The sequence below is a fragment of the Pistacia vera genome, unplaced genomic scaffold, assembly GCF_008641045.1.
Source record: "Pistacia vera cultivar Batoury unplaced genomic scaffold, PisVer_v2 Contig71, whole genome shotgun sequence".
NCBI classification, from domain to species: domain Eukaryota; kingdom Viridiplantae; phylum Streptophyta; class Magnoliopsida; order Sapindales; family Anacardiaceae; genus Pistacia; species Pistacia vera.
The window spans coordinates 117805-145346 of NW_022196568.1; the positions used below are offsets into that span (position 1 = coordinate 117805).

Sequence of the window (27542 nt, forward strand, 5' to 3'; positions counted from 1 at the left end):
AGTCTGAATATTGACGCCGGGATAACTCGACTATGGCTGTATGGCAGCTCATGAACCAATGTTAGACTTGTTTTTAGTCTTTGACAGTTTCTTGATGGTTCCAGTTTTATGGCAGTTTTCTTGAGGCCTGAAAATAATATTTGGTGTTATTTTCTTCGTACGTGCAGCATTAAATTCTTTTATTAGGGTCGTCTTTATAACTTTCTTTTCTTTCATTTTTACCTTCTATCAATAACATATTAATAACACAATCAAAATACAACTATCTCCAAGAAAAAAGTGCTCGTTATACTTAATATCTTTAGTTTGATTTATATTTGTTTTAATTCTACCCTTTATTCCAGTAGCTTTTTATTCACCAAATTGCCCGAGGCCTACACTTTTTTTGAATCCAATTGTAGATGTTATGCCAGTGATACCTCTTTTCTTTTTTCTCTTGAAGTCTTTGTTGTTTTCGATGAGATCTTTAATACTATCTTGGAAAAATTACATTATATCCATGGTGATTTTGTGTATTCCATGAAGTTTACTAACAAAAAAAAGGCGCAGTTTGTATACAAATAAATTTCATACACCACTACCACTCAACTTATAGAAGCTTTCTTCTTCTCAGTTCTCACTGCTCAAACATGGCATAAAATTAATTTTCGTAGTTTATCTTTAATAAATACTCAGATAAAAATGGCTCAATAGTATGCCAATCAGTTTGCATATGTAACTAATCCTCCTTATAGTTACCACCAAGTCATGAAGCTATTTCGGAGTCATAATACAGTCATAATCAAATTTGCAAAATTTTTATATATTTTATTTCTACTAACCAAGAAAAAAAATACATCATATCATATGGTAAATTAACTAACCCGTATCAAGCCCACGACTTGTCAACGTATTTCGAAATCTATATATGTTTACTATAGACATGTACAAAAATATTAACAAGCTGTACAGTCTGTGCCAATACCGGTAACTGATTTTATGAGTTTCATTCTATTTATATTCAAAGTTAGCAGGCGATGAGCAATCTTATGAGGGAAACTCTTGTTTTCACCTGCAAATTATTTCTGATAATGTGACAGAAACTCTTAGATATGGCAGAAGAAATATAAGGCAGAATTGCGATGAAGTTATTATATATTAAGTTTCTCACCAAGGAAAACAAAAATACCAAGGAGAGAAGACCATTTGCACAGTGGTATGAAAACAGACATCGAAGTCATACCTTTCAAATTGCAGGGGGGCATGAGGAGCAAAGATTTTTCACTTCCCAGCAAAATGGTATGTATGACCTGAAGGTAGCAGAAAGCCATGAACCATATTTCTCCATGGGCAATGAGTTATCCAAATCAACCACTGCTGCTGCCAAAAGACGAACTGAAAGGAACTGATGCAGGCACCTGTTGAGGAGACCAAATGGAAACCCCTTCTTTTGGATTTACTTCCGCACTGTTGCCACTGCCAAGTGGTGCATATGGTTTCATCACTTTCTTTTTCAGCATCTCCTGAATGGCATTGGGAACAGTTCGCATTACACTATCTCAATTATTTTTTCTATCATAGTTTAAGCTGATAGATAAGAATATAACCATCATATTTAAATTTTAACACCCCCTCTCACATGCAAGTTATGTGAATTAAACACAATCACACACGCACACACACACACACACAAAAAAAGTGATTAACAAAAGAGATTTGATACAAGATTACTTGGTCCACCTTCGTGTCAGATGCTGCTAGACCAAGCTTGTGGACAGGCTAACTGCACCACAAGTACTAAAAAAGGTACAGGCTAGATCAGATTTAAAAAATAAAAAAATAAAAAAACTATTTGACACTTGAAGACATGTACTTTTCAACAATTGTGATGAATAGTCCTGAAAGATTTCTATCTTTGTTTGACATCCATAGAAAAAAGGCTCTCGTCACCTTACTAAATAGTTGGAAGCAAAGGCGGGGAACCCCATATTGTTGCAAAGGTATCGAGCCTTAGCTGCTATGATCAAGATTTAACATGAAAGGAAGAAAGCATGTTAAAAATCTAACCTTAGAAAGATTATTCCCATAGGTGTCCCTCGCTCGCTCAATTGAAGAGTAAACTTCCAGTGCCTGATGGGTCTCACTGCTGCATTTTATAACACGAACTTGTTCCTTTGCTTCTGTTGACTTGATGTGTAGATAAAGTGCAACCCTAGAAGGCAAAGCTTTTGGATTTTCATTTTTTCCATGAGTCAATTCCATTGTTACGAGGTCATCCCACAGTACATCCCACAAAATAGAACATGGATCCCTTGCAGGGCTAAACTTTCTTTGAGCAATGATGTTGGCGGGTTGCTGTAACATATAAAAGTACAGTTACGTTTTTCATTTGTGTCCCCTTGATGTAGGAGTGTAAAGCCATAAATTATCTTGAGTAAGTTGAACTTACCTGCAACAGTATAACTCTGCGATGTGTGATCATAAGGATCTTTCCTTTGGGCAGTATAAAGTGATCTTCATAAGCATCTGATAAGGCAAACTTTCCACGTACTTTAAAAAGATCAACTTGCCCAAAAAATGAACCTGATTCAGCCAATTGCAGTATAACCTTCAAGATGAAGTACATACGATGTCAAGAGTCAATGCCAATAAAACAAAGGCAGATACTGCATGTGCTAATTTGACATACAGAAGATATGGGACATCAATAAATAAAATATTATGAGAACTTAAATTATTTTTTTGGGCCAACTTGATGAACTGGTTCTGTTCAAATTACCCATCGCATTAGTTAAATAACAATAATTCATGTTGAACTGGGCAAGTAATCTATAAGAATGTGAACTAGTTGATCTCAAAATCTAGGAACAACATGAAGGAGAATGAATGAGATTCTTACACTTTTCCTTCAAGAATTTTAGTTAATTATCTCCTACATGGTTTACATGTCCTGTCTCTCTCAAGTAATTTCATCAACTAAGATCTGAATTTAACTTAACTCGATATCAACTAAGATCTGAATTCAACAGAACTCAATATCTTCAAAATCCCCTACTATTGAACAACTCTACAAATTCTAGTAGGTCCAAATCACACTCTTTTAATACAGATGAGTTATGGCAACTTAAACAGCTAGTACCATCACCTAGGTAATTTTTTTCTCCTCAAAAAGAGGAAACATGTACCTGCCCTTGTGCTTTGTACTCATCATATGGACGAAGCAAATTATCACCACCAATTACACGTGGCAGTCTCCTGCGTAGAAGTTGTTCATCTGAAGCTATAGCAGATGATATCTTCATTCTCATAGCATTTGCACCTTCAGTAGTTTTTGACAGAAGATCAAGCACCCCACTAACTGGTTGGGCAGCTGCACCTATTATTCCTTTACCAACACCCTGAACAAAACCCTCAACACCAGAAGATTTTGCCCCTTCAAGAGGCTTTGTTAATATGCCAGTAACACCTCTGAATAGGCCCTTTGCTAAGGCACCACCTCCCTCTCTGATAACATCACCAAAGTCCTCTACACCTTTGCTCTCCTGCAAGATAATACAGATTACAAAGAAAAAAATGAATGCTCTAGCACACAGAAAAAGATACTAACTGCGATTTATCAGCGCCTTTAAATCAGTAAATATTGAGAATTAGGCAAATAGCATCTAAGGATAATCTAAAGCACAAAGCATAGTCTTCTTCAAAGAGACAAACAAAAAGAAACACATTAATAGGCGATAACTAACAATATTATATTATTTGCTTCAAAAGATCAAGAAATATCATAAAGTAAATTAGGCTATAAACAATGGTCAACTTTGAGTTGATGTGTTCTACTTTTTTGTGGACTTGTGGGCTGCATTAATCTTTCCCTTCTTTTTGGTGCTCATACTGCACAGTTTACACAAGGCTTTTGAATTTTTTTTTTTTGTAAAGATCTAGCACTACACTAGGTCTACCGTTGTAAACTTTAACGCTCAATTTGAATATACTTATTGTTTCCTATCCAAGAAAAAAATAAAATAAAACACTCTGTATCCACTGTTCAGGAGAAATTCACCACTTTATCTTTTTTTGGTACCCAGAAATACCTCATCCTCACTTGTGTAAGAGGCAATTCCAAAACCAATGACATTTTCTCTTATTAGTCTCATTGGACACCACAACTTGGATTTTCTGAACTGCCTTGGCTGCAGTGTCCTTAAGCAACACAGTTAGCATTATATTGATCAGCGTATTAGCCCGAAGAGCAGGGATTTCTAAATGCCAAAAAGAGAAAAGATAAGTGCAAGGTGTCCCAAGTTTTTTTTTTATGGTATTTATGGAATTTCTATTCAAGTTTTACTTTTGACTATACTACATTAAAAGTCTGATTAACAATTTGGGTCTATTTTTAGAATTTCTTTAGGTAAATTTTACATATACGCATTATTATGACATAAACAAAGGGTAAAGAATTTAGTTGGTAAAGAGCCATTCTTTATTTATAATTCCCTTATCGAAGTTCAGGTTTCCAGCCTTGTAACATGCCATACAGTATATGGTCCTAGCTCAACATGACAAATAAAAATTTCAAGCTCATAGCAAACCTGTCTCTGTCTGTTCTGGATGAACTTCTTGTCCATTGATAGGGCAGCCACACCTTTACTCATATGTCCAAGTGCACTGCTTGCATTTCCCAATATATCAAGGCCTGAGAGAATTTGCAGAGGTTGGCCAAGAAGATCCTTTCTAATATTTGCTATTGCATTACTAGTCATAGTACTCTGCCTCATGCACACATTCTCATGAAATCTTTGATTTATCCTGACCTGATTAACATATAGAAAGACAATTCATATTCAAAATTCCTATTACATTCTCTAAAATGCATGAGAGCTATACCAAGAAACTTAAAGATTAAATCATGCATATTGGGAGTCCCTAGTGAGTCACAATGAGAACTAACGAATAGACAATTATGCATGTCTAAAGTATTTAAAAGCCTCAAGTAGTATGTTTAGTAAACAAGGCAGAATAAAAGTAACGACATAAAAGTGAACAAGCTGTCCAAAATTAACAATGCGCCCTGCCATAAACCTAAAATAAGATTTAACCAGAAAATACAATACTCAAAATAGTCTGTCAATACATATGCTCAGCCTCCTCGTTCAAGAATATAATATAAAGAAGCTTTGGCAAGCTCAAATCAGTAACTCTCTTTTTATTTTGACACATTGTAACTTCCAGTAATAGCCCCATAAAAACTAAAAGTTTACAGTAGAAACAGTATTTGTACACTGGCTAAAAAAACCAATCTGTATTAAAAATGGGCAGAAATAGTGCACAATATCTGACATGATGCAAGGAGAATGACCATTAAATTTTCCCGCCCCATTATAAACTTAAAAACAAATATATATGAATTATTAACACTTACAGGCATATTTTCAGTGTTACCCAATGCAGTCATTAGGGATGACCAAAACCCAAGTACTCCTCTTGGTCGTTGAGTAGGTGACATTGTCATTGACACTTTGAATCGAATTTCAGAGATATTAAGCACACTGTAATTACAATTAATAAGCTTTAATAACTTATGAGCTAATCAAATGCAGGGATTAGATGACAAATTTGAAAAAATCCATACCCGATTTGAATGAATGGATCAACTGAAACTGCAGTTCTTCCAGTATCATATAACCTATGAATATTCACCTGCTGGATCATCTCATGAAGACGCCAAATAACAGGTTCGTGAATGTTTACCAGAAAGGCACAATTTTCAGGTCCCTGATCAAAAGCATTTAGTACAAACATAATCAAAATTGTATAAAGGAAATAAATCATAACCATTATGCTAATCAATTATGAGATTAAAGAAGCTCACATAAAAACCAATATATGGATAGACACATAAATCTAAAGATCCATTTGTCTGCTGACTGAACGAAAATTTCAATATATTATCAGTCTCATCCACAGCTCTTTGCGGCCGGAAAAGAACTGGCATCAGAGTCAACGGTAACTGGTTATCCACTTGTATTCCGTGCATTCTCAATTTGAACCTGTTACATAAAACAATATGGAAATTGCTCTATTCAATTTGCAGATCCTCCACAAAAGCAGATAAAAATTACAAAATGCTCTAGTATATAGAAGCTAGGTACTAATCCAATTAAGGAACAATTCATGGATAACCTGCTGATTAGTTGCAGTGCAGTGGTTAATACCACATCACAGCTTCTCCACTCAGAAACCATTATTCTTTAAATAAAAAATTATCAAGCAAAACAAAAAACTAACGTGACTTAAAGGACAACAGCTCATAACCAGTAACAGCACCAACATATTTCTATTGCTGTTTCTTCTTAATAAGAAACACACTTCTATTGCTATTGATAACTTACCAACATAAAAGATTATGAGCATACACAAAATACACATGCATGGAAAAAGCGGCATATTTCCCCATGCATTCTAGAGCTACACAGAGACTGCATTCAAAGTTGAATGGGACCACTGAACAAAATTGGTGATGCCTCCAAAATTAAGGGAATCTGACAGTTCCCAGAATTGATGAAATACCATAAGTTCAACTTTTAATCATTTGGCATCTTAACAGCCAGTGCTTCAGAAATGGATCCATTCAGATGAATTAACTCTAAATCCAGTATGCAAAATTGGAGCAATACAATCAGATGGGACAACCAAACATATCTTAGGACACATTTATAACCAACACTTCTCTTTAGCTCACTCTTGCACTCAGTGCTCTGGCTAAGAAGAAGGCACTGAATATGCTTGTAATGTCAGACTAATAGTCCTACAAATAGGAGTACTGAAGAATTAATTGGAAGCAAATCCTACCTACTAAATCCAGACCCCAAGCCAGTTGAATAAGCTAGAAGGACATTCTGTACTGACAGGTATAATATCTCTTCAGGTGTATGGTCCACAATGGATATTCCAAGCTCAGCCAGCTCAACAACGACATGAAATTCACAATCTGAGGAGGACAGTGACTCTTGATTTTGAGAGTCATTTCCAGATACTTTAGGCAGTGGTGATTGGATTCTTCTACTCATGATTGCTGCTGGTTCATTTTCTGGCATCCAATCAGTGATCTTAACAACATTTGTCCTCTCTTCTTTCAGAATGGTAACACGTAGAGCTGTAGCAGGGCCACCAGCCCCCATAATGGGCTGGTGATCAAAAATCTCATCAATGTCATACTTATCTGACTTTGATGGGTCAGCTCCATCAACCAGAAGTTCCAGCAAATGTCGTCTACCAAGGTCTTCCCATAGAAAAGAAGCAGCAGCATTAGGAAGAAGAAACTGCCATGAATCACTGGTACCATCAACTTGCCGAAAACGAATAGGTAGAAACATGGAACAATTTTCAATCCTGTTTGTCAAATGTTACCATTAATATCAACAAAAAGGGAGAAAAAGAAAAGAAACATATCATATTCGAAACAAAAAAGAAAGAGAACTAAATATTACATAAAACAAAAGGAAAGAGAGCTAACTACTGCACAATAGAAATAAATGTTTCTTGAAAATCTAAAGCACAAATAACAAATGAAACACTACAATTTTACTTCAAGCAAGGATTTAAATGCTTGGATACAACATTAATAATAATAATCAATAAGTATATGCATATGCGAGCAACCAAAAAAAAAAAAAAAGTAACAGTATTCAAAGTTCCACACAGAAGAGGAAGAGACATGAAAACTTGTATGTATATGGCTTTACAATATAACCTGTAAGGGCTTGAAAAGGAATTCAAACGAAAAATAACTTCATAGCGTGAGCTCTTTGTTCCACCTCTAACCGCAACCCTAAGCTGCAATTGATCACTTCCAGTATCTGATTTTAAAGAAATGCGCATAGCACCTTCATTACTTACACTAAAAGGTGTGCTCCATTTATATCCACCCACACGCAACTGAAATTTAACATATATTACATCAAGCTGACATAATTATCATATTTTAAGGAAGACAAATCAAGTCAGCAACACTATGATTTTTGCACAGACCTTCAACAACTCAACTTTGGCAGAAAAATGCCATCTAAAGGGCTTTGGAGGATCGGTAGGATGAATCCATTCCACAAACTGAGAATCACACTGTTGCAGGCAGAGACTAAGACCAACCCTGTTAATAAATAAGGTCTGTGGCTGAAAATGAACAACCTGAACACCAACCAGTGGATAGTTGTTAATTAGTGATCAAATGACCTACCCATAAATATTAACAAATTATTATTGCTTCTAATAACACATAATTATATGTCATTCCTTAATGCAACCCATAAATATTGACAAATTATTTTTGCTTCTAATAACATATAATTATGTCATTCCTTAATGCAAATGAGGATCACATGCATTACACAATGCAGACTTTCTACAGCCAACATTAACTTTTCATTTCTTTGGAGTCGTCAAAAAATTATATTGAAGAATCATTTCATTATTCTCCACATATGACCTAGTACTGAAGGCTGGCAGGGACAATCAGTAAACAAACTTTCCAATCCTATCAGATTGCTAGGGTGATGTATAAACTGGGCTTATATCTGAGACTGGAAACAGAAAAATAACTGAAATTATGACTCTCTCTTCTGATGAGTAAAGCAGAGACAGAGAATGTTGATAGTTGATGAAGGATGGAGTCATAATACTCTTATGTGAAAATGGAATCAAGATATATATCTATTATGAATTCGGAAACATAATGAGATACTCAACCTTAGTTCTATCTGAGGTCATGTTCAATGTAGCTGAAAGTTTGTAATAAGATCCATCTGAACTGCATGCCGTGACATCAACTCGTTCCTGAAGATAAAGTTAAAGCAGCACAAAAAAAATAAATAAATAAAAAAGAAACAAATTTCAAGTAGAGAATCAACAGCATCAATTTCCTTCCTCTCTAGCCCCACACAAAGCTCAGAGTCAGAGAGGGAGGGAGGGAGAGAGAGAGAGAGAGAGGAAGTGGAAGGAAAAAACTGAAAAAAAGAGAGAAAATAAACCGGTAATCACCTTCTTTTCCAGCTCAAGAAGAGAAATCCCAGGACTGTAAATTTCAGAGCTGCGAATAGCAACAGCAATGCCCACCCTCGGGGATACATATGCATCTTTCTGAGATGAAAAAAGCATAACACCACTGCGACCTGCAGAGTCTTGTGGAGAAAGCATGCTAGGTACTGGACTAGTGTCCTCAATAACTTCAACTACTTGAATGTTTCTTCTAGAGCCAGACTGTCTCCTATCCATTGAGTATGTAGGATTTTTCAAAGCTGTTCTTGCTGACTTAACAGCTCTAGAGAGTGAATTAGAATCCATCTCTGCATTGTCAGAAGATTCAATTTCCACAACTCGGTATGCCAAAGGCAGAGATGAATCATTAATAATCCAATATGGAACAAAGAACTTTATGGTTTTGGGTGCAACAGTGGATCCCCCCATGTCACTTTCAATATTCACACGCAATCTCCTGCATAACAGATTCATCAAGAGGATCATATAACTGACAACGAAATTATATTCATGAAAAAAATTACAAGTATTAAGCAATCACTTAACCTAAAAGTTTACACCGATATTTAAGAGAAAATTCTTTAAACTTATCCTCACATGCAGAGTACACAGATCTAATACAACCACAGGCCCACACAGAACAAGAGTTACAAATAAAAACACAAATTATTATAATTAATTAATGCAATGGAAGCATTTAAACACAAGACCACTAGGTCAATTTGGCTTTCATACCATATTAATTAACCACTTTACCAAAAGTTTAAGCTAATATTTAAGGGCTAACACAAACAAAATTTTGGTTAACAAATAATAACACAAAAAAGAAAACATCATGTGAAAAACAAACAAAAAGAGACATCATTTGTGATTTTTCCTTCTCCATATGTTTTTCTTTAAGAACAAAATTAATTATGATTGCATATATATGAAAATTAGAACATCATACGATCCTCTAGATGACCATCAAGAGTGTTTCTTTACAACATTTCAATTTATTTGAATTTTGTATACCATCAAACTTGGAGGAGTTTTCCTTGATTGAAATATATATATATATGCCGAAAAGAAAAATGAAAAAAGAGAGTAAAAGCAATTTAAGGAGTTCAAATCCAATTTTATTTGTTCACATTTACAAATAAAATTTTAATTAGCACTTAAAAAGTAACTTGAAATTACATATATGCAACAAAACAAAATCTCTACAACTATTTGTTTATAAGTAACAGAAAGCGTGGTATTACTACAGTTTTTATGATAAGTTTTAAGCATTTAGCTAGATTCTGAACCATTTCCTAACTTTGGAGCTGTGTAATTTTTGAGAAATTGAGCAACTCTAAAGTAAAGCGAAGAAACACCTTTACACGCTGTTACAAACAGAGAACTGATTGTAATTTTCTCATATTGTATTGACAAATTATACATCAATATATAGGAAAATAAAGAACTAATCTAGGAAATAAATAATCTAATCTAGGAAATAAAAAAATCTGACTTCCTATTTTACAGATTTGTTCCTATTATGTATTGATTACAATCCTAATATCCTATTATAGATTTATACACTCCTATTTTACAGATTTGTTCCTATTACGTATTGATTACAATCCTAATATCCTATTATAGATTTATACACTTAATCATGCAATATCTGTAAGATTTTGCATGATTATCTACAACACACGCAAAAGAACTCTAATATCATACACTAAATTCCATTTACCTCCTCTGAGGTTTTTTCAGATTATTAGGAGGACCAATGTGATTTGGAAAATTAACAAAGATCTCCCCTGGACAGAGGTTTCTGATAAACTTCCTAAGACTTCAAAGCATTTATGACACTAATCCATCTATTAAAAGGTTTTTAATGAATTTCAAAACTAGTGGATCTGCCTTCGCCTTAAACCAAACCTCTAAGTAACTCAATAGAGTTCTCCATTACTTGAAAAAAGGAAAAAGAAAAGGAAAAATGCTTTCGATCTCACCTTTTACTTTGCTGGTGGAACATCCAGAATGATGATGTGTTCACATTTGAAGAAAGATCCAAAACAAGAACAGGGTCCTGCAGTAAGAAAAGCTTAATAAATATAAGATTCAACATACTTCAACGTATGAGTACATACAATTTTGAAATGGATTATCACCTTTTCGAGGACCCAACCACCCTGAACAAACAATGTAAGATATAGAGGTCTCTGGACATCTGCTGAATATATATGTGCACTCCTGCGTGAAGAGATTATGCCCTGCTGTCTTTCAATGTAATGCCCTTCTTTTGTTTTTTCCCAGACTGTAAATTCAGCTGGACAAGGAAGCCGGTTTTCCAGCTTCAAAGGAGAGTTCATAGATATTCTCCAGTCATATACTGGAGTATTCAGTTCAGTGTGAAGAACAGAGGCATCTGCACCCACACTTAGCCAAATTTGTTTATTTCCAGTAGTAGGTGAACAGCAAAAAAGTAAATCCTTCTTCTCGAGTTGGTTCAACTTGAAAGTGAGATTAGACAATTTGTTTCCTTGTTTCAATGTACTTTGTCTGTAGAGTGAAACTTGATCCACTAAAGCCTGGTCCTTTCCAAAAGCAAAGTTGGAACCAATAGCAACAGCACGACCCCATGTATATGAGGACTCATTATCAACAACAGGAAGAATTTGTAAACACTGATCCGAATCCTTAAATGTAAATCTCCACGGTAAAACAGCAGAAGATCCAGGAGTTAAGATAATAAAATCACCCTCCGTGTTACTTCCACCTCGATCAGTGACTACTTGTCTGGTACGGATCCAACGCCTTCGCCGCATAACATCATAAGCTGATTTCATATGTGACTTGGCAGAGGTTGGAGGCCATTTCAGACTTTGATAGTCAGGACCATATGCCCAGCCATCATCATCAACAAACTGGGATTTAGCAACAGTCCATGCTGATGTCCACCGCCATCCAGGGGGAAGGGGAGGTTCGAAAAATTCCTTCAAAAGAAAGCAAGACTACGTAAGCAGATGCAAATATTGAAAATTAAGAAAGCAGTGAAAACTTCCGACAAGAAAAGAAAGCATCATTTCATAAATAGACTCACATTTGATGAATATGAGAAGTTGGTGCTCCAACGCCCTGGACCATTATTATGAGAGCCAGACCTCTTGTCACCCCAGCCAGAATTTGGTTGATAATATTGATTTTCAAAGATCTCTTCCACACTTACATTACCACTGCTTGTTCCCAAAGATTTATTCTTATCGTTAACAAAAGAAATATGACATACAGATATCCCCAATTTGACATTTGAATCATTTGCAACAGTGACAAGTCCCCTGAAAATTGCATGTTTCTTTCCATTCTTCATTGTAACTTCCATAGCAATAAACTCATTATCAAATGATTTAGGAACTACAGATAATGGAAGCAATGACCTAATGCTCTTCATAGCAGCATCAGGGCGGAGACCAACCCAAAAGCCTACTTCTCTATCTGTATGACTCTCACTACCAACATCCCTTTGCAAGCTTGCTATTGTATTCCTCTCGAAATAAGAATTGGAAACAAACAAGTGTCCATAGTCCTGGATGTCTTCATCATTATTGGGCTGAGCCTGTGAAAAAGAACAATATTGAAAAAAAATATATATATTACAATAGAGTCAAAAAAAAGAAGAAAAATTGCATGCTTGATTACAATTAACATCCGTAGTTGACATGAATTTAAAGAGCTCACCTTTCTCCTCAGTGAATAAGATACAATATCCTGAACATCATATGCTTGATTCAGCATCCTCACAGACCCTACCTTCTTTAACGTATTAGCACCATGCCCAACAGGAAAGGAGAGAGCACCAACAACTTCACCTATACCATGAAACCAATTCCAAGAATAAAATTTACCTCAACAAGATCTTCAAGTCGAGAATCATAATTTCAGAAGGAAATAGCCAAAAAAAAAAATTAGGAACCCTATTGAAAATCAGTGCTGTTTTATGTTTGGCAGCCAGAGATGAAAAAATACTAGAAGAATACATAACCACCAGTAAGTACCACTCAACATCATCCAATACAAGTCAAATAATCCAAGTTACAGTTATCTGACACCAGCTGATCTTCTCTGTTGCTCCTCTCTATTGCCATATTCTCTAAATGCGGCTTAGGAAAAAATCCACCCATAATCTTGGCCTATTTTTCTCTATTCAATCCTTCCACATGGATCAAAACCTTATCACATCATTACATTAAATTAAAATTAAAAAGGTAAAACCACACAAATTCAACCTTGAAATTGTGTTTGACAATAAGCACAAAAAGAATATAAAAATAAATCTTCATCAAATTAATAGCTCTTTGCAAAAAAACATAAATCAGCAATTTAAGAGAGAAGAATAGTCAAAANGCCATATTCTCTAAATGCAGCTTAGGAAAAAATCCACGCATAATCTTGGCCTATTTTTCTCTATTCAATCCTTCCACATGGATCAAAACCTTATCACGTCATTACATTAAATCAAAATTAAAAAGGTAAAAGCACACAAATTCAACCTTGAAATTGTGTTTGACAATAACCATAAAAAGAATATTAAAATAAATCTTCATCAAATTAATAGCTCTTTGCAAAAAAACATAAATCAGCAATTTAAGAGAGAAGAATAGTCAAAATTATAATAGCAAAAAAAAAAAAAAAAACCAAACAAACAAGCTCCAGCATGGAGCATGCCGCTAACTAATACCTTTCCCAGCTTTTGCTGCAAGGTTTGTCACCTCCACTTCTAACTTAGCCAGCCCCTACAACAGCCAACATTCAAATATCCCAGAATTGTTTAGAACTCCAAAAATTCATGATGATAATAGAGAGGCACAAATCTAGACATGCAAACAAAAGAATAGGCGAAGACGATTACCACTTAGAACTTATACATATAAGCTTCAAAGGTAAGACCAAGAAATAGAAATATAAGCTCAACTGGCTAAATTTGTATAGTAGTATATTCAGACTCCTCCAATGAATCATGATTTTTTATTCACGTTATTTGTTATTTAGCAATATTAATATTGATGGCAGTGCACTGCCATATTCTGATACCATATTAAAGAAATGAGTAACAAGGCAGTTAAGGAACACAAAAACAGAGAAGTTAATAAATATAACTTCTCCGTCTTCCAAACTATGTCCCTTCAGATAACTGAACCGATACTCCTACACATACTGCCTTTTTCAAGTATATTAAGGAAATACGAGAAACAAATAAAAAAGCACACCTTCCGAGGAACTTCAAATATGAAAAGCTCATTCCACTTGGCTGTGCCTTCAACTAGACCATTGAATTCTGAAACTATAGGCTTCACACATTTTGTCCTTGCACTCTGAGGGAAAAGCTTTTGCTGATCTGACACCTGGCTATCAACAACCAAGCGCAAAGCACAGAAGAAGTGATGACTGTTACCATCATCATTTATGGGTAAACCCTGCAAAAGAAAAGCAAGTTAGCTTCCAGTTATAAGGCCGTAATATAATACTAGTGAGTCTAATTGTAGCAAATGGTTTTTGACCATCGTACAACCTTGGCCTCAATAATCTGTAGAACAATGTAATAGCGTGCTTCCCTCGATTCATCCACAACATTTAACCTGTCTGAAAACCTTGGAGGTGGAATACAGACAGATGCACAATCACCATGATGTAGTTGGGCAACTGTGTCTGGATCTTCTTCAACCTTTTTCAGATAAATATCACACCCAAGTTTATTTTCTACTATTACAGTCTTGAAATCATCGACATCAAGTGCTGAGACGGTAGTGTCCTCTCCACATCTAAAATGACTACCAGTCTCCTGCTACAGCAGTAAGCTAATAAAGCATTAGGAATGGAAAATCAACTAATGAACTTCTCATAATACAGACAAGTAAAAGAGCCTATTTGACCTCATGTAATTTGATGGTTTTCTGTTCAAATTCTAGCTGTCTTCTCCATGAAAGAATGGTCTCCACAAAAGTTTCAACATTTGCAGCACTGACATTTATATTAAGAATATTGGTTGCAGCAACACGCACTCTCTTCCCTAGACTAGAAGGTGGATGTACACTGGTGTCATATGTTTCAAACCTTGTAAAGCGAAAAAAAAAAAAAAAAAAAAGCACATTAAATATGTTAAAACAGCTCTATCTTTGTTTTTTTTCATTTTTCCTATAAAAGCAAATTATAAAATATATAAAACATATAATATTTTACTTGAATATTCCATCAAATGACTCCACCAATGGCTCCCATGCTTCCAACTGTGTGTTGAAGGTTGAAGCAGCAATTGAACAAATCAATGCAGCATTCATTGCCTCCGCCCGACCATGCGTTGCAAGCCTTATATTGGTGATTGTTGTGTCAAACAGAGGTGTCATCTGAAAGGGTCCAAAAACCATCATAAGAAAATTGGCTGTGTGGACATTAAGTTATATAGTGCAGTAACTTCATTCAAAATTTGTACCATTCCACACAAGCTATCCAGAACAGTTAGAGAGAAGCGTCTCAGCTTCACCTCAGCAGTTACGTTTTCTCGTGTTTTTGGCTTCACAGAATCACAAATAGTGTAAGCCAGCCGGCTTGATGGTTTTTTCAGATCCGAACGTGCAAGAAAAGTACAGGCCTATAACATAAAGGGCCAAATTAAGATAATAATCATTTGTCCAATCAAGTGAACATTCAAAACATTGACAACTTTACACCATATAAAACAATATAAAAGCTCAAACTCAAATTGGTGAATTTAGACTATGAATCCTGTAAATATTCAGCATAACCTGATTTTCAACTTTCCAAATGCTCCAACACTGAGATGCCTTAGAGCTTGAAGATCTTGAAATGGGCACCTCAAGTATATTAGCTTGGTTAACAATATCCATCCTTGGGCAGCAAACTAAATCAATGCTTGGTGCCTTATCTGTTCTGGAGACTACACATCCTAGAGAAGCATAACCAGGAGGGGCAATTGGGTACCAGAAAAAAGCATCATCAAAGCCTCTCCCAACAATATGGGCAACTTTAGTAAACTGCACAGGCTTTGCAGAGATTTCAGGATTGCCAGACTTAAAAATTATCCCCAGATTAGGTGGTTCTAAGCTGAAAATGCAAAAAGACAATACCATATGTTATCAATACATAATTCTGAAGATAATGATAAAAAGATCCCTTCTAACAACTAATAAGAAATTGTGAAAGCATTATAAGACAAAAGGTCTGACCCTTCAGTTACGCAATCCCCCAGTATAGCATAGCCAGTGCGTGTTATAGGTCGCCAAATTGAGATTGGCCTGCGTATCTCACTACCTTTGTCCCACCAGATTCTTTCAAAATGAGGGGTTGACATGTAACAACTAGTTGCTTTCGAAATTGACCTAACGACATCCCAACCAGATGAATTTGCACCATCAGTACTCGTTTGCTGACGCCCATGTTCCTGATCATCAGGTAGACCTGAATCACCTGATGCAGATGCTTCAGTAGGCAAATGCGATTGAATTGAATTCCAAAGAAGAAGATGATTCAGGTCACAGCTAATGCCTTTGGAAGGGCATTCAGTTGAAGAATGTGCATAAAATGATCCAAGAACATTGTCCATGCGCCAGATGCTAAATCCAGATGTGAATCTAGGATTTGATGGGGCACTAAATATGCATTCTGAAAATGTTGTGGATGTGACAAGGTCAGAACGTAGACAATACACAATGTGATTCAAGGGTGGGTGGTCTCCAATATTTGCCACACAGCCCATTGCAGTGTATCCAGGTGGTGCAACAGGCATCCAAAGTGAACAGTCATAATTAGCATCAGAATGACCTTCTATTCCTCGAACACCAGAGAGCAAGCCAATGAAATTAAAACCAATTGGTTTACGCACACGTCCATATGTATTACTGACCGCCATTACTGCATGTGAAGGAGGAATAGACCTGAAGACATATTACAAGTATCCAAATAAATATAGCAACTCAAAAAATAAATAAAGAGAATACATAGTAAGTCTCTAACTTATACCAGAAATACATTGTAAGTATCCCAAAATAAATAAATAAATAACAATAACAAGGGGGTGTACTGCAGAGAAACACAGCACTTCACTTAAAATGTTAAAAGGAAATAAAATTGCAAACACATCCATGACAATAACTATGGTGTGGTTTTAACAATAACATCCCAATAAGATTACATGTCATCCTGTCAGCTAAAACTAAAGAGAATTATGTGAATGTAAAACACCAGAAGGAAATGAACCAATTTCCTACAAAAGGACAGAATTTCTGTAGGGAACTGTTAGCAAAGTCGGAAGAACATAAACGTATCTTCATCTCACCTTGACGTCACACAATCTCCCAGTATAACATAATTTGATGGAGCTTCAGGCCTCCATACAGTAAGGTTGTTAATCGACCCATTTTCTACATAAATACACAGCAAAACTTAGGTAAGTCAACACAAAAGATTTTAGTTGAGATTCAGTCAGACAATTTCCTCAGGGTATGCAGCAAACATGGCTAAATGAAAGTTTAATGACTCCAAGAATGTAGCATTGTTAGCAGTAAATTAATCATCAAATTATTCCAATAAAGTTGCGGGGAAAAATGACCTTTCTGAGACATCCAGATCTGGTCGAAGTTGGTACATGAAGCCAGGGGAACCGCATTTCCAAATTGTAAAGCTGTGGCCGCCTGACTATGCAGATTAAGTAGAAGAGAAAGGGCACTCAAAGAAAGATGGATACATACATCAGTTGATATCAGAGACATATTCGTTTTCTTTTTAACAGAAGTGTATCCACAAGAAATATCCACCGGCTCGAGAATGATCAGACCAGAACCAGCCTCAACAGTCAAATCCTTCACAAGGGCACGAATCCAAGTATCATTTTCTTTTGATGCAAACCTGCTCCAAGGGGNGAACACCAGAGAGCAAGCCAATGAAATTAAAACCAATTGGTTTACGCACACGTCCATATGTATTACTGACCGCCATTACTGCATGTGAAGGAGGAATAGACCTGAAGACATATTACAAGTATCCAAATAAATATAGCAACTCAAAAAATTAATAAAGAGAATACATAGTAAGTCTCTAACTTATACAAGAAATACATTGTAAGCATCCCAAAATAAATAAATAAATAACAATAACAAGGGGGTGTACTGCAGAGAAACACAACACTTCACTTAAAATGTTAAAGGAAACAAAATTGCAAACACACATCCATGACAATAACTATGGTGTGGTTTTAACAATAACATCCCAATAAGATTACATGTCATCCTATCAGCTCAAACTAAAGAGAATTATGTGAATGTAAAACACCAGAAGGAAATGAACCAATTTCCTACAAAAGGACAGAATTTCTGTAGGGAACTGTTAGCACAGTTGGAAGAACATAAATGTATCTTCATCTCACCTTGACGTCACACAATCTCCCAGTATAACATAATTTGATGGAGCTTCAGGCCTCCATACAGTAAGGTTGTTAATCGACCCATTTTCTACATAAATACACAGCAAAACTTAGGTAAGTCAACACAAAAGATTTTAGTTGAGATTCAGTCAGACAATTTCCTCAGGGTATGCAGCAAACATGGCTAAATGAAAGTTTAATGACTCCAAGAATGTAGCATTGTTAGCAGTAAATTAATCATCAAATTATTACAATAAAGTTGCGGGGAAAAATGACCTTTCTGAGACATCCAGATCTGGTCGAAGTTGGTACATGAAGCCAGGGGAACCGCATTTCCAAATTGTAAAGCTGTGGCCGCCTGACTATGCAGATTAAGTAGAAGAGAAAGGGCACTCAAAGAAAGATGGATACATACATCAGTTGATATCAGAGACATATTCGTTTTCTTTTTAACAGAAGTGTATCCACAAGAAATATCCACCGGCTCGAGAATGATCAGACCAGAACCAGCCTCAACAGTCAAATCCTTCACAAGGGCACGAATCCAAGTATCATTTTCTTTTGATGCAAACCTGCTCCAAGGGGGGAAAAAAAAAAGAAAAAAAAGGCTATCAACTTAAAATCTTAAAGTCTTACATATCATCACAATGAAGGCATGTAGACATAACATTTACCCAAGAAAAGTTGAAATTTATCTAAAAAAGAGGGGGGAAAAAACATAATCATCACTAGGCAGAATGGGAGAAAGAACAGGATGTACACATACAACACCAAAATCAAGCCCCCCAGTAACATTGAAAAAGAGATCTTTAGAAACTATATATTTCTTCAAATAAGCATCTCAAAACTAACCTATGCCACTTAACCATCCTAAGAATAAGATAGGAAGCAAGAATCAAAATGTAACCAACCTATGACAAGCAAATTATAATTCAACAAGAGAAATTTAAACCATAAAATCGATAATGCCCAATTTCAGGTTTCTTAGTAATATAGTCTTATGTTTTCCAATTCTAGGTGGAACTGTAAACTGAAAAAGCCGAGAACTGATCATAAGAACCAGTTTCCATGAATAACTTTCTAGTTATCATCAAAAAGATCCTGTCACAACTATAACTTTATATGATGGTACATGCAAAACAAAAGTACGAATAGAAGTACCCAAAAACAAAAAGAACTAGTAATAGATGATAAATTAACTTTGTAAAGAAATTACATTACATTGTAAGTGCACCAAATTCAGAAAGGAGAACAAGAAGAAAGAATCTAGAGGAAGTTAACAAAGAATGCAGCAAGATAATGTGGCCAGTCTTACATGAAGCTCACATCCATTTTAGCACGTAGAAGCTTTTCACAGTACGAGGAATCATCCAGATAAGACTTTGTACCATCATAGAAAATTAACTCCGGAGAAACCACCTAAAGGGAAAAAATATTAATATAAAACATATAATCATCCAAATAATAAAACTGAGAATCATCATCCAATTATTAAAACCGAGAATCACAAAAACTCTCAGTATACTTGGCTAAGGACAACTATCAAAATCAAACTTGAATAGTGAAGACCAGAAAATTACAAAAAACGAAAGCCCAAAAGTATAATTTCTTCCATTTTTTTGAGAATTGAAGAAAGGTTTAAGAAACCCAGGGCTCAAGATTTTACTGAAAAATATAAGTTAGCAACAAATAATATTCGTCCATGAGAGTTAACCACCTGAGCTTCAAAAGTCAAACTTTGGATCACATCTGAATCACTTTGGGAATGTGAAGACACATTAGAGGTATCAGAAAATTCATACACGTGATCCAGATCTCTGTCATCATCAGATGACAAATTATCCAGAACCAAAATGTCAACACCATCTCTACTGAACCGAGTAGCTGCTATCATTACTCAAGTATGCATACTTCTCAAAAGGTAACCATTCTGACAGAAAAATATCAAAAATAAAAATACAAACAGTTAGATAGCCAGAAAATACAACTAGTACTAAGGAAATGTGCTAATGCCAGTTTAAGTATGGATCAAAATAGGTGATCTTGTTTGGGAAAAAAAAAAAAAAAAAATTCTAGAATATATGGGTGAAAATAAGAGCAGACGAAGATATTGTCCAAACAATTATAAGTATAAGCCAACAGCAAGAAACAATATAAACAAACTCAGAAGGAGAACAAATGCGTGCCTCAATTTTGACATTTAAACCGCAATCTCTTGCCACGTCCAATGATTATAATTGGTCGATATTTGCTAACTGGAAATCCTTCATATGTTTCTTCTCACTTAAACAGATAATCTTTCCACAACCATCATATGTATATTCATCCACACAACAGCATCAGCGATTAACTGTCTACCAGGAGACAAATGCACCACATCTTCACTCTGCGTGTAAACAGGTCCAGAGAGTACTATGCTATTGTTTCTACTTTAGGGTCATCTTAGGATCCATTGTTTCACTCTTCCAGTATTGCTCCCAAAGCTGGACAAAAAACTCACCAACAGGCGTAGAAATCTGGAACAACCAGGACACGAGGTGCTGAACCCGAACCACATATGACGAGAGACGCTCGCCATCTGTAGTCCATCAGAACATTGTCGAAACCGGTACATCTATGTCCAGGCCAACTTCAGAATTGGTCTCTTAAAACTTCTCATTTAAGAAAAAAGGGTGATTTTCGCTAGAAGGTGGCTTGGAAGCATCAGTGGATGATCCAAGCATCAGACGCATTTCAGGTTTTGTACTAGGCGAATGTCCATGATGAAAACTTAGGAATGTAACATAGGATCTATTTCAGATGATGAAGTCATCCGATAGACCCAAAGTCCTTCCAGCTGAAAGAGTTAATAGAAAAATATAAGTAAACCCACAGAATACTTTAAATAAAGTGTCATTCTCATTTAAGAGAAAAAAATTATTTGAAATAAAAAGCAAATTAAAAAAGCTAGTTACTTTTAATTTAAATATGTAATATTGACCAAAATAAGCTAGGTAGTTGTGATTTAAATCGTAACATTGACCAAAAGCAAAACAACTGAGCTAGAACAAACAAGATACTCACAGCAACATGAGCTAAAGGTGACTCCTCAATAATGCCAGTGCACAGTCCAAGAGGGCATAGTCAACTTAACTGCTATTATGGTAACACTATGGGACAGTAGCATCTGACTATTCAAATGACTTATCGACCAACAAGCGCATGTGTCATGGAATCAGATTTGCTGCCACGAAAACGGAGGAAGATTGGGCGCTTCATTTAAATTCCTAAATGTACAATTTAAAATAACATCATATTCTTTGTCAGACATCACACCATGCAATAACCCCACTGCTCAAAAGAAAGCCCAAAACAATTAGCGAACTAAATCTTTCTAACCATTCTAATTAGAAAGGAAAACTGTCGGCTCTAGTCCAAAAAAAATTAAAATTACTACGGACAAAGGAAGGAACAATAAAGTTCATTCATATATAATAAGACCATTATGCAGCTCCTAATTTTCAAGCACAACCATCACAAACATCAGCAACCCACCAAAGGGGCAATTAAATTCCTCAATTTGAAATTCAGAAGTATATAATTACAGATTGCAAAAATTTTCAAGCACAATAAATACCTTAACTTCGAGAGAAAATGTTGGAACTTTCCTGAAAACATCCCTCAAACTCCGACGAACAAAAATATCAGTCCTTGCCATCCTGTATCATCGGTTTACCTACAGAACCATGATTCTACAGACATGTTGATCCCCATAATCTGCAAATATAACCTGAAGTCAACTAAATTCTTAATTAGAATAATGAAATTCCAAAAAAAGGCTGGAAAGATCTACCTCAGCATGAAGAACATCAATATGGACAGCTGAAGGATCCTTCTCTGAGCTTCCATGCCAATTTATTTCATTTGTCACCTTAGGTGGCCCAATCAAGTTGAATGAAACTGCATGAAAAAACAAAGCATAAAAAAGGCAATTACAATTTTTCAAGTTTAAATCAGAGCACAAATTAATTCCAGTTAAGGAAACAACAAATCTAACAACTTTTTAAGGGTAGAAAAACGAACAGAAAGATGCAAGGATTTAACAGCCTTCAAGCAGTTAAATAAAAGCCTGTCTGAAAAACACTAAGAAAAAGAAACCTTCTCTGTTTTCAAAAAGATGGGAACACCTTAGTTGACTCATATATATAACAAATGAAGCCTACCACTGACGTCAAATAAATGAACCATGTTTTGAAGAAAGGAAGACCAATCATTACATTGAATTAGAGGGGGGATTGTTACTTGACCAGGGGAAAATAATGAACACCAATCAATGGAGGAAACTGGATATTAGATAAGAAGGTTTTCTACAATAAGTGCAAGAAGTAAAAGCAGATGTAAAAAAACATGCAAATTATTTATATCCATATCAGATATACACATCCATTAAAGGTGCTGCAAATTCTAATTATTACTTGTTTCATAATTTACTTGATACAAGATAGAAGAGGTTATTATACAGTAAACAAGAAGAAATTAGCTTCAAGTTAATAAAATCAAGTAAAGCTTCTTTGGAAGTTTCAAGTTTTCAAGACGTAAAAATGTCTTTATCTGCAAGATCTGTAGGAAGAGTTATTGCTAAGAAGTGAAACTGTGAAATTCTAAGACAATCAAATAGGTATCATCTATAATTTTCAGTTTTTGTTTAAAAAAAAAAATGAATGCATCATATATAAGAATCAGAGGGCAAATGCACTAACTCTTTGCCAATGAATCTAGGAACAATAATTATAGGAGTGTCAAGCGAGAGGTCCAGCTCAATGCAGTAGCTCCATCCATCTCATATTTTTAATAACCACTCAAAGCCTCAACTTTATCAACAAAGTTATAACTTCTTCAGAATGTGGGGTAGCAAGTTCCATGAAGTAAGCAATTCGGGAAAGTAGTTTCAACCAAGTTAGTCATAAACTCAGTTTTAAGTAAACAAAAGATACAAGAAAAGTAATCAGTAGTATTTAAGCTCCAGCACGTCAAAACACCAAATCTTAAAATTACAAGAAACCATTAAAAATAAGAAACAACTCAAACTGCATATATCAGTTGAGCAACGTTAGAGAATTCAAATAATAAAAAACATAAAATTAACGATGTGTTTAGATAGTTGACTGTTATTCAAAGAGCCTAACAGCAGCTGTCTCTCTCTCCATTCCCTAGACCTAACAGAGTAGCATAGATTTTTCTTTGATGCTAGTTAAAATATTTACAAGTTGTCTGTACATACCTCCTGGACAAAACTATAGAGGAAAACAATGCGAACACCTGAAAGCCGACCAGACAATCGTAGTCATATCCTTCATACGTCATCTCCAGCATTTAAGAGTCAAATTTGAACTGAAAGAAAAAGAAAAGAGATAAAGGACATGTCAAAGTACAATAGAAAGGCAAAACTATATAAGATATAGAAGTTTGCATCTAGTGATTCAAACAAGTCGAGCCCAAGCATATCAAGTTCAATGAGCATCAAAAATTATATCAAGTTTGTATTGAAATAATGTAAGTATGTTCAACGTAAACTCAAGCATCGATAAATAAAACATAACTATTTATCTACAAATATTATGTGTAATATTATTAAAATATGTGTGTGTATACATATGTACACTCCCCGGTTCCAAATTGTTTACTCACTTTTGAAGTAAAGATGATATGTTTATAGTATACTAAATTTGTCTCACTTTAATCAACACCATTTAAGATCTGCGCAAATGCAATATATGAATTGCCTTAGAAAGTTATATTTCTAAAAGGGTCAAACAATTCAGAAGGATCTGCGGAAACGCAATATATGATTCCCAGAAAGTTATATTTCTCTAAGGGTCAAACGATTTCAGAAGGATGGAGTATATAACTTGTATCTTAACAAGCATCAAGACAAACACTACATTGTTTGAGCTCAAACCCGATAATTAAATGTCCCTATAATAAAGCTGGAGTTCAATTTGTTCAAAACTGCATCAGCACGGCAAAGGTCAAATAGTTAACAAAATTAATCCTCCCACATCAACTGGCCGTCAAAAAATTGACAAATTTACCTTGATAAGGGATTCAACCCAGGATTGCGTATATCACAAAGCCAACCCCACAGTGATCTGCACCAAGAGACATATCACGAGTCTGAAATTTCCCAATGTTCCTTCAATAGAAATGGAACTTGGATAGACCTATTGAAAAACAAATCAAGTTAGAGAGCAAAAACAAAAAGAGTCAATCCTGGAAATAAAAATGAGATTTAACTTCACTTAAAAAACAAGTAAAACACAGATCTAAAGTCAGAAGACTAAATTTTGCAATAGCAATAGAATATGCATTACAAGCATTACAGCAGAGAAACAGAAAAGGAGAGGATGACAAGATCCTCAGTACCTTAAGGTCTAATAGGAAGCTTTCTTGCACAAACATAGCAAGTTGAGAACCATCCTCCTTGTTCAAAAACACAGACACACTATCAACATTCATGGTTAAATAAAACACCACACGATCTTTACCATAACCCAGCAACCCCTTTACACGCCCATTTTCTTCTTTCTTTTCATTGTTGATCAAAGATTTCTCATCTGAGCTCTTATTCTTGTCCATATCATTCACCGCATAATTAACAGCACTTAGATCAAAACCAAAACCAATTAAAGCAACAAGAGTGGGTCTGTTGCAAAAGAACTCTAGTTTGGACATGCGAATACTCATCTGAAAATTTTCCATTGAATAGATTAGCAAACAATAATAATAATTGCGGTAATAATAATAATGTGAGTATAGTCTATGAACCATAACCCAAAGTCCATAATGCTCATAAAGGTACCTGCATATCTATTCCACGATAATCAGGAGAACTGGAACTCCTTATTGAGAAGGCAACAGACACAAAATCCAAACTCTCACCACCTTGTGCCTCATAAAATATCTCACTAGAAAAGCTCTTTCCTTGAATTATATCATTTTCATGAATTAAGGCTTCAGCAGACTCAAATTCACCAGAATAATTCATTCCATCAATCATGCTACTCTGAGATGTATCCACTTTTGGTGAATAAATATCTGTATCTGTTACAGATAGAAATTCTTGCAAAGCATCTGTAAAAGCATCGTCCTCCTCTGTATGTACAACAGACATATGCTTCACAGGGGTATTACAAGTGCCATGAGCAGTAAGTAAATTATCCTTCTTCAGCACAGAACGCGCTAAGTACTGTGGATTTGCAGATTGACGATCTTGAAGCTCATCTTTAATTTTCAAAGAGTGCAGCTTCATCTTGACCCCTAGATCACCATCCAAACTAATTAAGTGCACCTGTACAACAATATTGTGTAATGTTTAACAGCAGTTAATAGAAATAAGAATTGTAAGTACAGGCTATAACCGATTCATAATGCAAAATAAGTTAACAAAGACAGTAAAGAAAAAGCCAAAAAAACTCCCAACTCCTGTAAGCAAACATGGTGATCCAGAGGTAGCAGTCATATGTAGGCTAAATGTGTTGGGGCAAACAGAAACATTCTATGTTGCCAATACTTAATCAAAGTGATCAAGCCTTACACTTACACCAGGAAAAAGGGGGTGAAAAACTCTTCAAATTACATATTATATTGCTTCCCAGAATACAGGAACACAATTAATTCATTCATTTCTAAACAGGGCCTACTTTCATGATTTAACTGACACATTAAAACAGTCACTTATAAAGGATCCAGTAATAGATCCACTATAGCCACAAAGACAAAAAAGGCATTATGAGGGGAAGCTTTCTCACCTGGATTGACAGCAAAGGCACAAAAGCTTTAACAGAATAAGGAATGCAAAATGAAAATTCCAACTCAAGTTCAAACGCAAAGTATCTGAAGCTTTGTAATGAAAGAACCCGGTCATTATTTTTGAGTAACCATCAACCCCAAAAAGTAACCGACAGAACAAGGTCAAAAAATAGTATTTAAATTCTAACATGCCTCATGCATGGCTACATTTTAACAGACTTTTACAGTAGATATAACGACATTATAGGGTCCCAAAAACAAAAAATAAAAGCCGTACTTGCTCAATTTTATAATTTATTTATCAGATAGGGTAGAATTGAAAATAAGACCTCCTAGTCAGCTTGACTGTAATAGATTGTTAAGTAATCATTAAACCTAAAAGCTGAATATGACAGTAAAGGGCAATGCTATTTATATTCCAACAAAGAAAAAACAGAAACTAGTTACACAAACCTTTCCCCCATCAGCTAGAACCTCGAGCATTAAAGTCTCTCCAAGTTTTTCATCTACTTTGTCTCCATTCTGCATAACACCATGAACAAATGGAATGCTCAACAGTAAATCTTATAACGAAAAACCTCAAAGGTAAACTAATCATTTAGCTAAATATCCACAACCATGTATGAGAATTTGGAGGTAAATCTTTAAGGATATTTATATGTTTCTTCTCAAAAATAAAAAGAATTTGGAGGTAATTTTGGCAAGATAATTCACATATACGTATCCAGCACCATAGAAACAGCTAACCTTTCCATATATAAATAACTTTGTTTCCACCAGTGCCCCATCAATGACAAGGTCTGCTGTTTTCAAATTTATTGTCTGGTGTTCATTAAACTCAGCTACAGCATCAATTTTTTCTGGAAGTACATCATCTGTTGGAGGAGCCTGCATAAAGAATATAGATGTTAATTTCCAACAATAACGAATGAATAATTTGAAAAGTTCATAAAGATATTAGAGAAAGTATGATACGGAGGCTTGATATGTGGCACGCATAAGTTCTTTCAGCCAAGTTTCCTTCTCCCTGTCCTCCCGAAACTTTATAATCAAGGTACTAGAAGATTCCAGAGCCTGCTGAAATAATCCCACTCTTATTACATAAAAACAATATGATACATAGGAAGGAAGAATCCACTTTCTAGCACTAAAAAGAAAATGCATATGTCCCTCAGTATCAAAAAATGAAAAGGTAAAATCTCCACAAGAAGTGGAGATGTGATCTTAAAAAACCCACAACCATGGGATTAGGAAACAATGATAAGAAATTTAATCATGTTGAAATTGAAAAAGTTTACCAACATTGGCAAATAAATGGTTGATATTTGCAAAAAAATCTTGA

General features: G+C 35.2%; 1 protein-coding gene across 1 annotated transcript in view; it reads right to left on the reverse strand.

Annotated features, from left to right (window-relative positions):
- Window positions 1-617: 617 nt before the first annotated feature.
- Window positions 618-27542, reverse strand: part of LOC116114393 — a 38962-nt gene continuing 12037 nt past the window's right edge. Inside the window, 59 exon segments of the mRNA XM_031400534.1 lie at window positions 618-1502; window positions 2047-2334; window positions 2429-2587; window positions 3165-3521; window positions 4566-4787; window positions 5396-5522; window positions 5606-5748; window positions 5846-6023; window positions 6826-7365; window positions 7727-7911; window positions 8005-8160; window positions 8719-8805; window positions 9010-9463; window positions 10992-11068; window positions 11151-11975; window positions 12083-12595; window positions 12718-12848; window positions 13718-13772; window positions 14247-14453; window positions 14549-14818; window positions 14910-15090; window positions 15217-15380; window positions 15467-15625; window positions 15780-16098; window positions 16221-16928; window positions 18416-18500; window positions 18689-18984; window positions 19728-19831; window positions 20130-20283; window positions 20285-20333; window positions 20593-20667; window positions 20670-20747; window positions 20750-20850; window positions 20852-20878; window positions 20880-21003; window positions 21006-21164; window positions 21167-21248; window positions 21476-21527; window positions 21529-21744; window positions 22030-22101; window positions 22103-22141; window positions 22143-22168; window positions 22245-22335; window positions 22337-22351; window positions 23152-23209; window positions 23212-23240; window positions 23242-23259; window positions 23261-23326; window positions 23671-23731; window positions 23734-23782; window positions 24484-24500; window positions 24503-24535; window positions 24538-24561; window positions 24564-24612; window positions 24815-24976; window positions 25251-25739; window positions 26654-26722; window positions 26948-27088; window positions 27176-27274. Coding sequence (XP_031256394.1) covers window positions 1347-1502; window positions 2047-2334; window positions 2429-2587; window positions 3165-3521; window positions 4566-4787; window positions 5396-5522; window positions 5606-5748; window positions 5846-6023; window positions 6826-7365; window positions 7727-7911; window positions 8005-8160; window positions 8719-8805; window positions 9010-9463; window positions 10992-11068; window positions 11151-11975; window positions 12083-12595; window positions 12718-12848; window positions 13718-13772; window positions 14247-14453; window positions 14549-14818; window positions 14910-15090; window positions 15217-15380; window positions 15467-15625; window positions 15780-16098; window positions 16221-16928; window positions 18416-18500; window positions 18689-18984; window positions 19728-19831; window positions 20130-20283; window positions 20285-20333; window positions 20593-20667; window positions 20670-20747; window positions 20750-20850; window positions 20852-20878; window positions 20880-21003; window positions 21006-21164; window positions 21167-21248; window positions 21476-21527; window positions 21529-21744; window positions 22030-22101; window positions 22103-22141; window positions 22143-22168; window positions 22245-22335; window positions 22337-22351; window positions 23152-23209; window positions 23212-23240; window positions 23242-23259; window positions 23261-23326; window positions 23671-23731; window positions 23734-23782; window positions 24484-24500; window positions 24503-24535; window positions 24538-24561; window positions 24564-24612; window positions 24815-24976; window positions 25251-25739; window positions 26654-26722; window positions 26948-27088; window positions 27176-27274 — 9870 coding nt within the window. The 3' untranslated portion in view covers window positions 618-1346.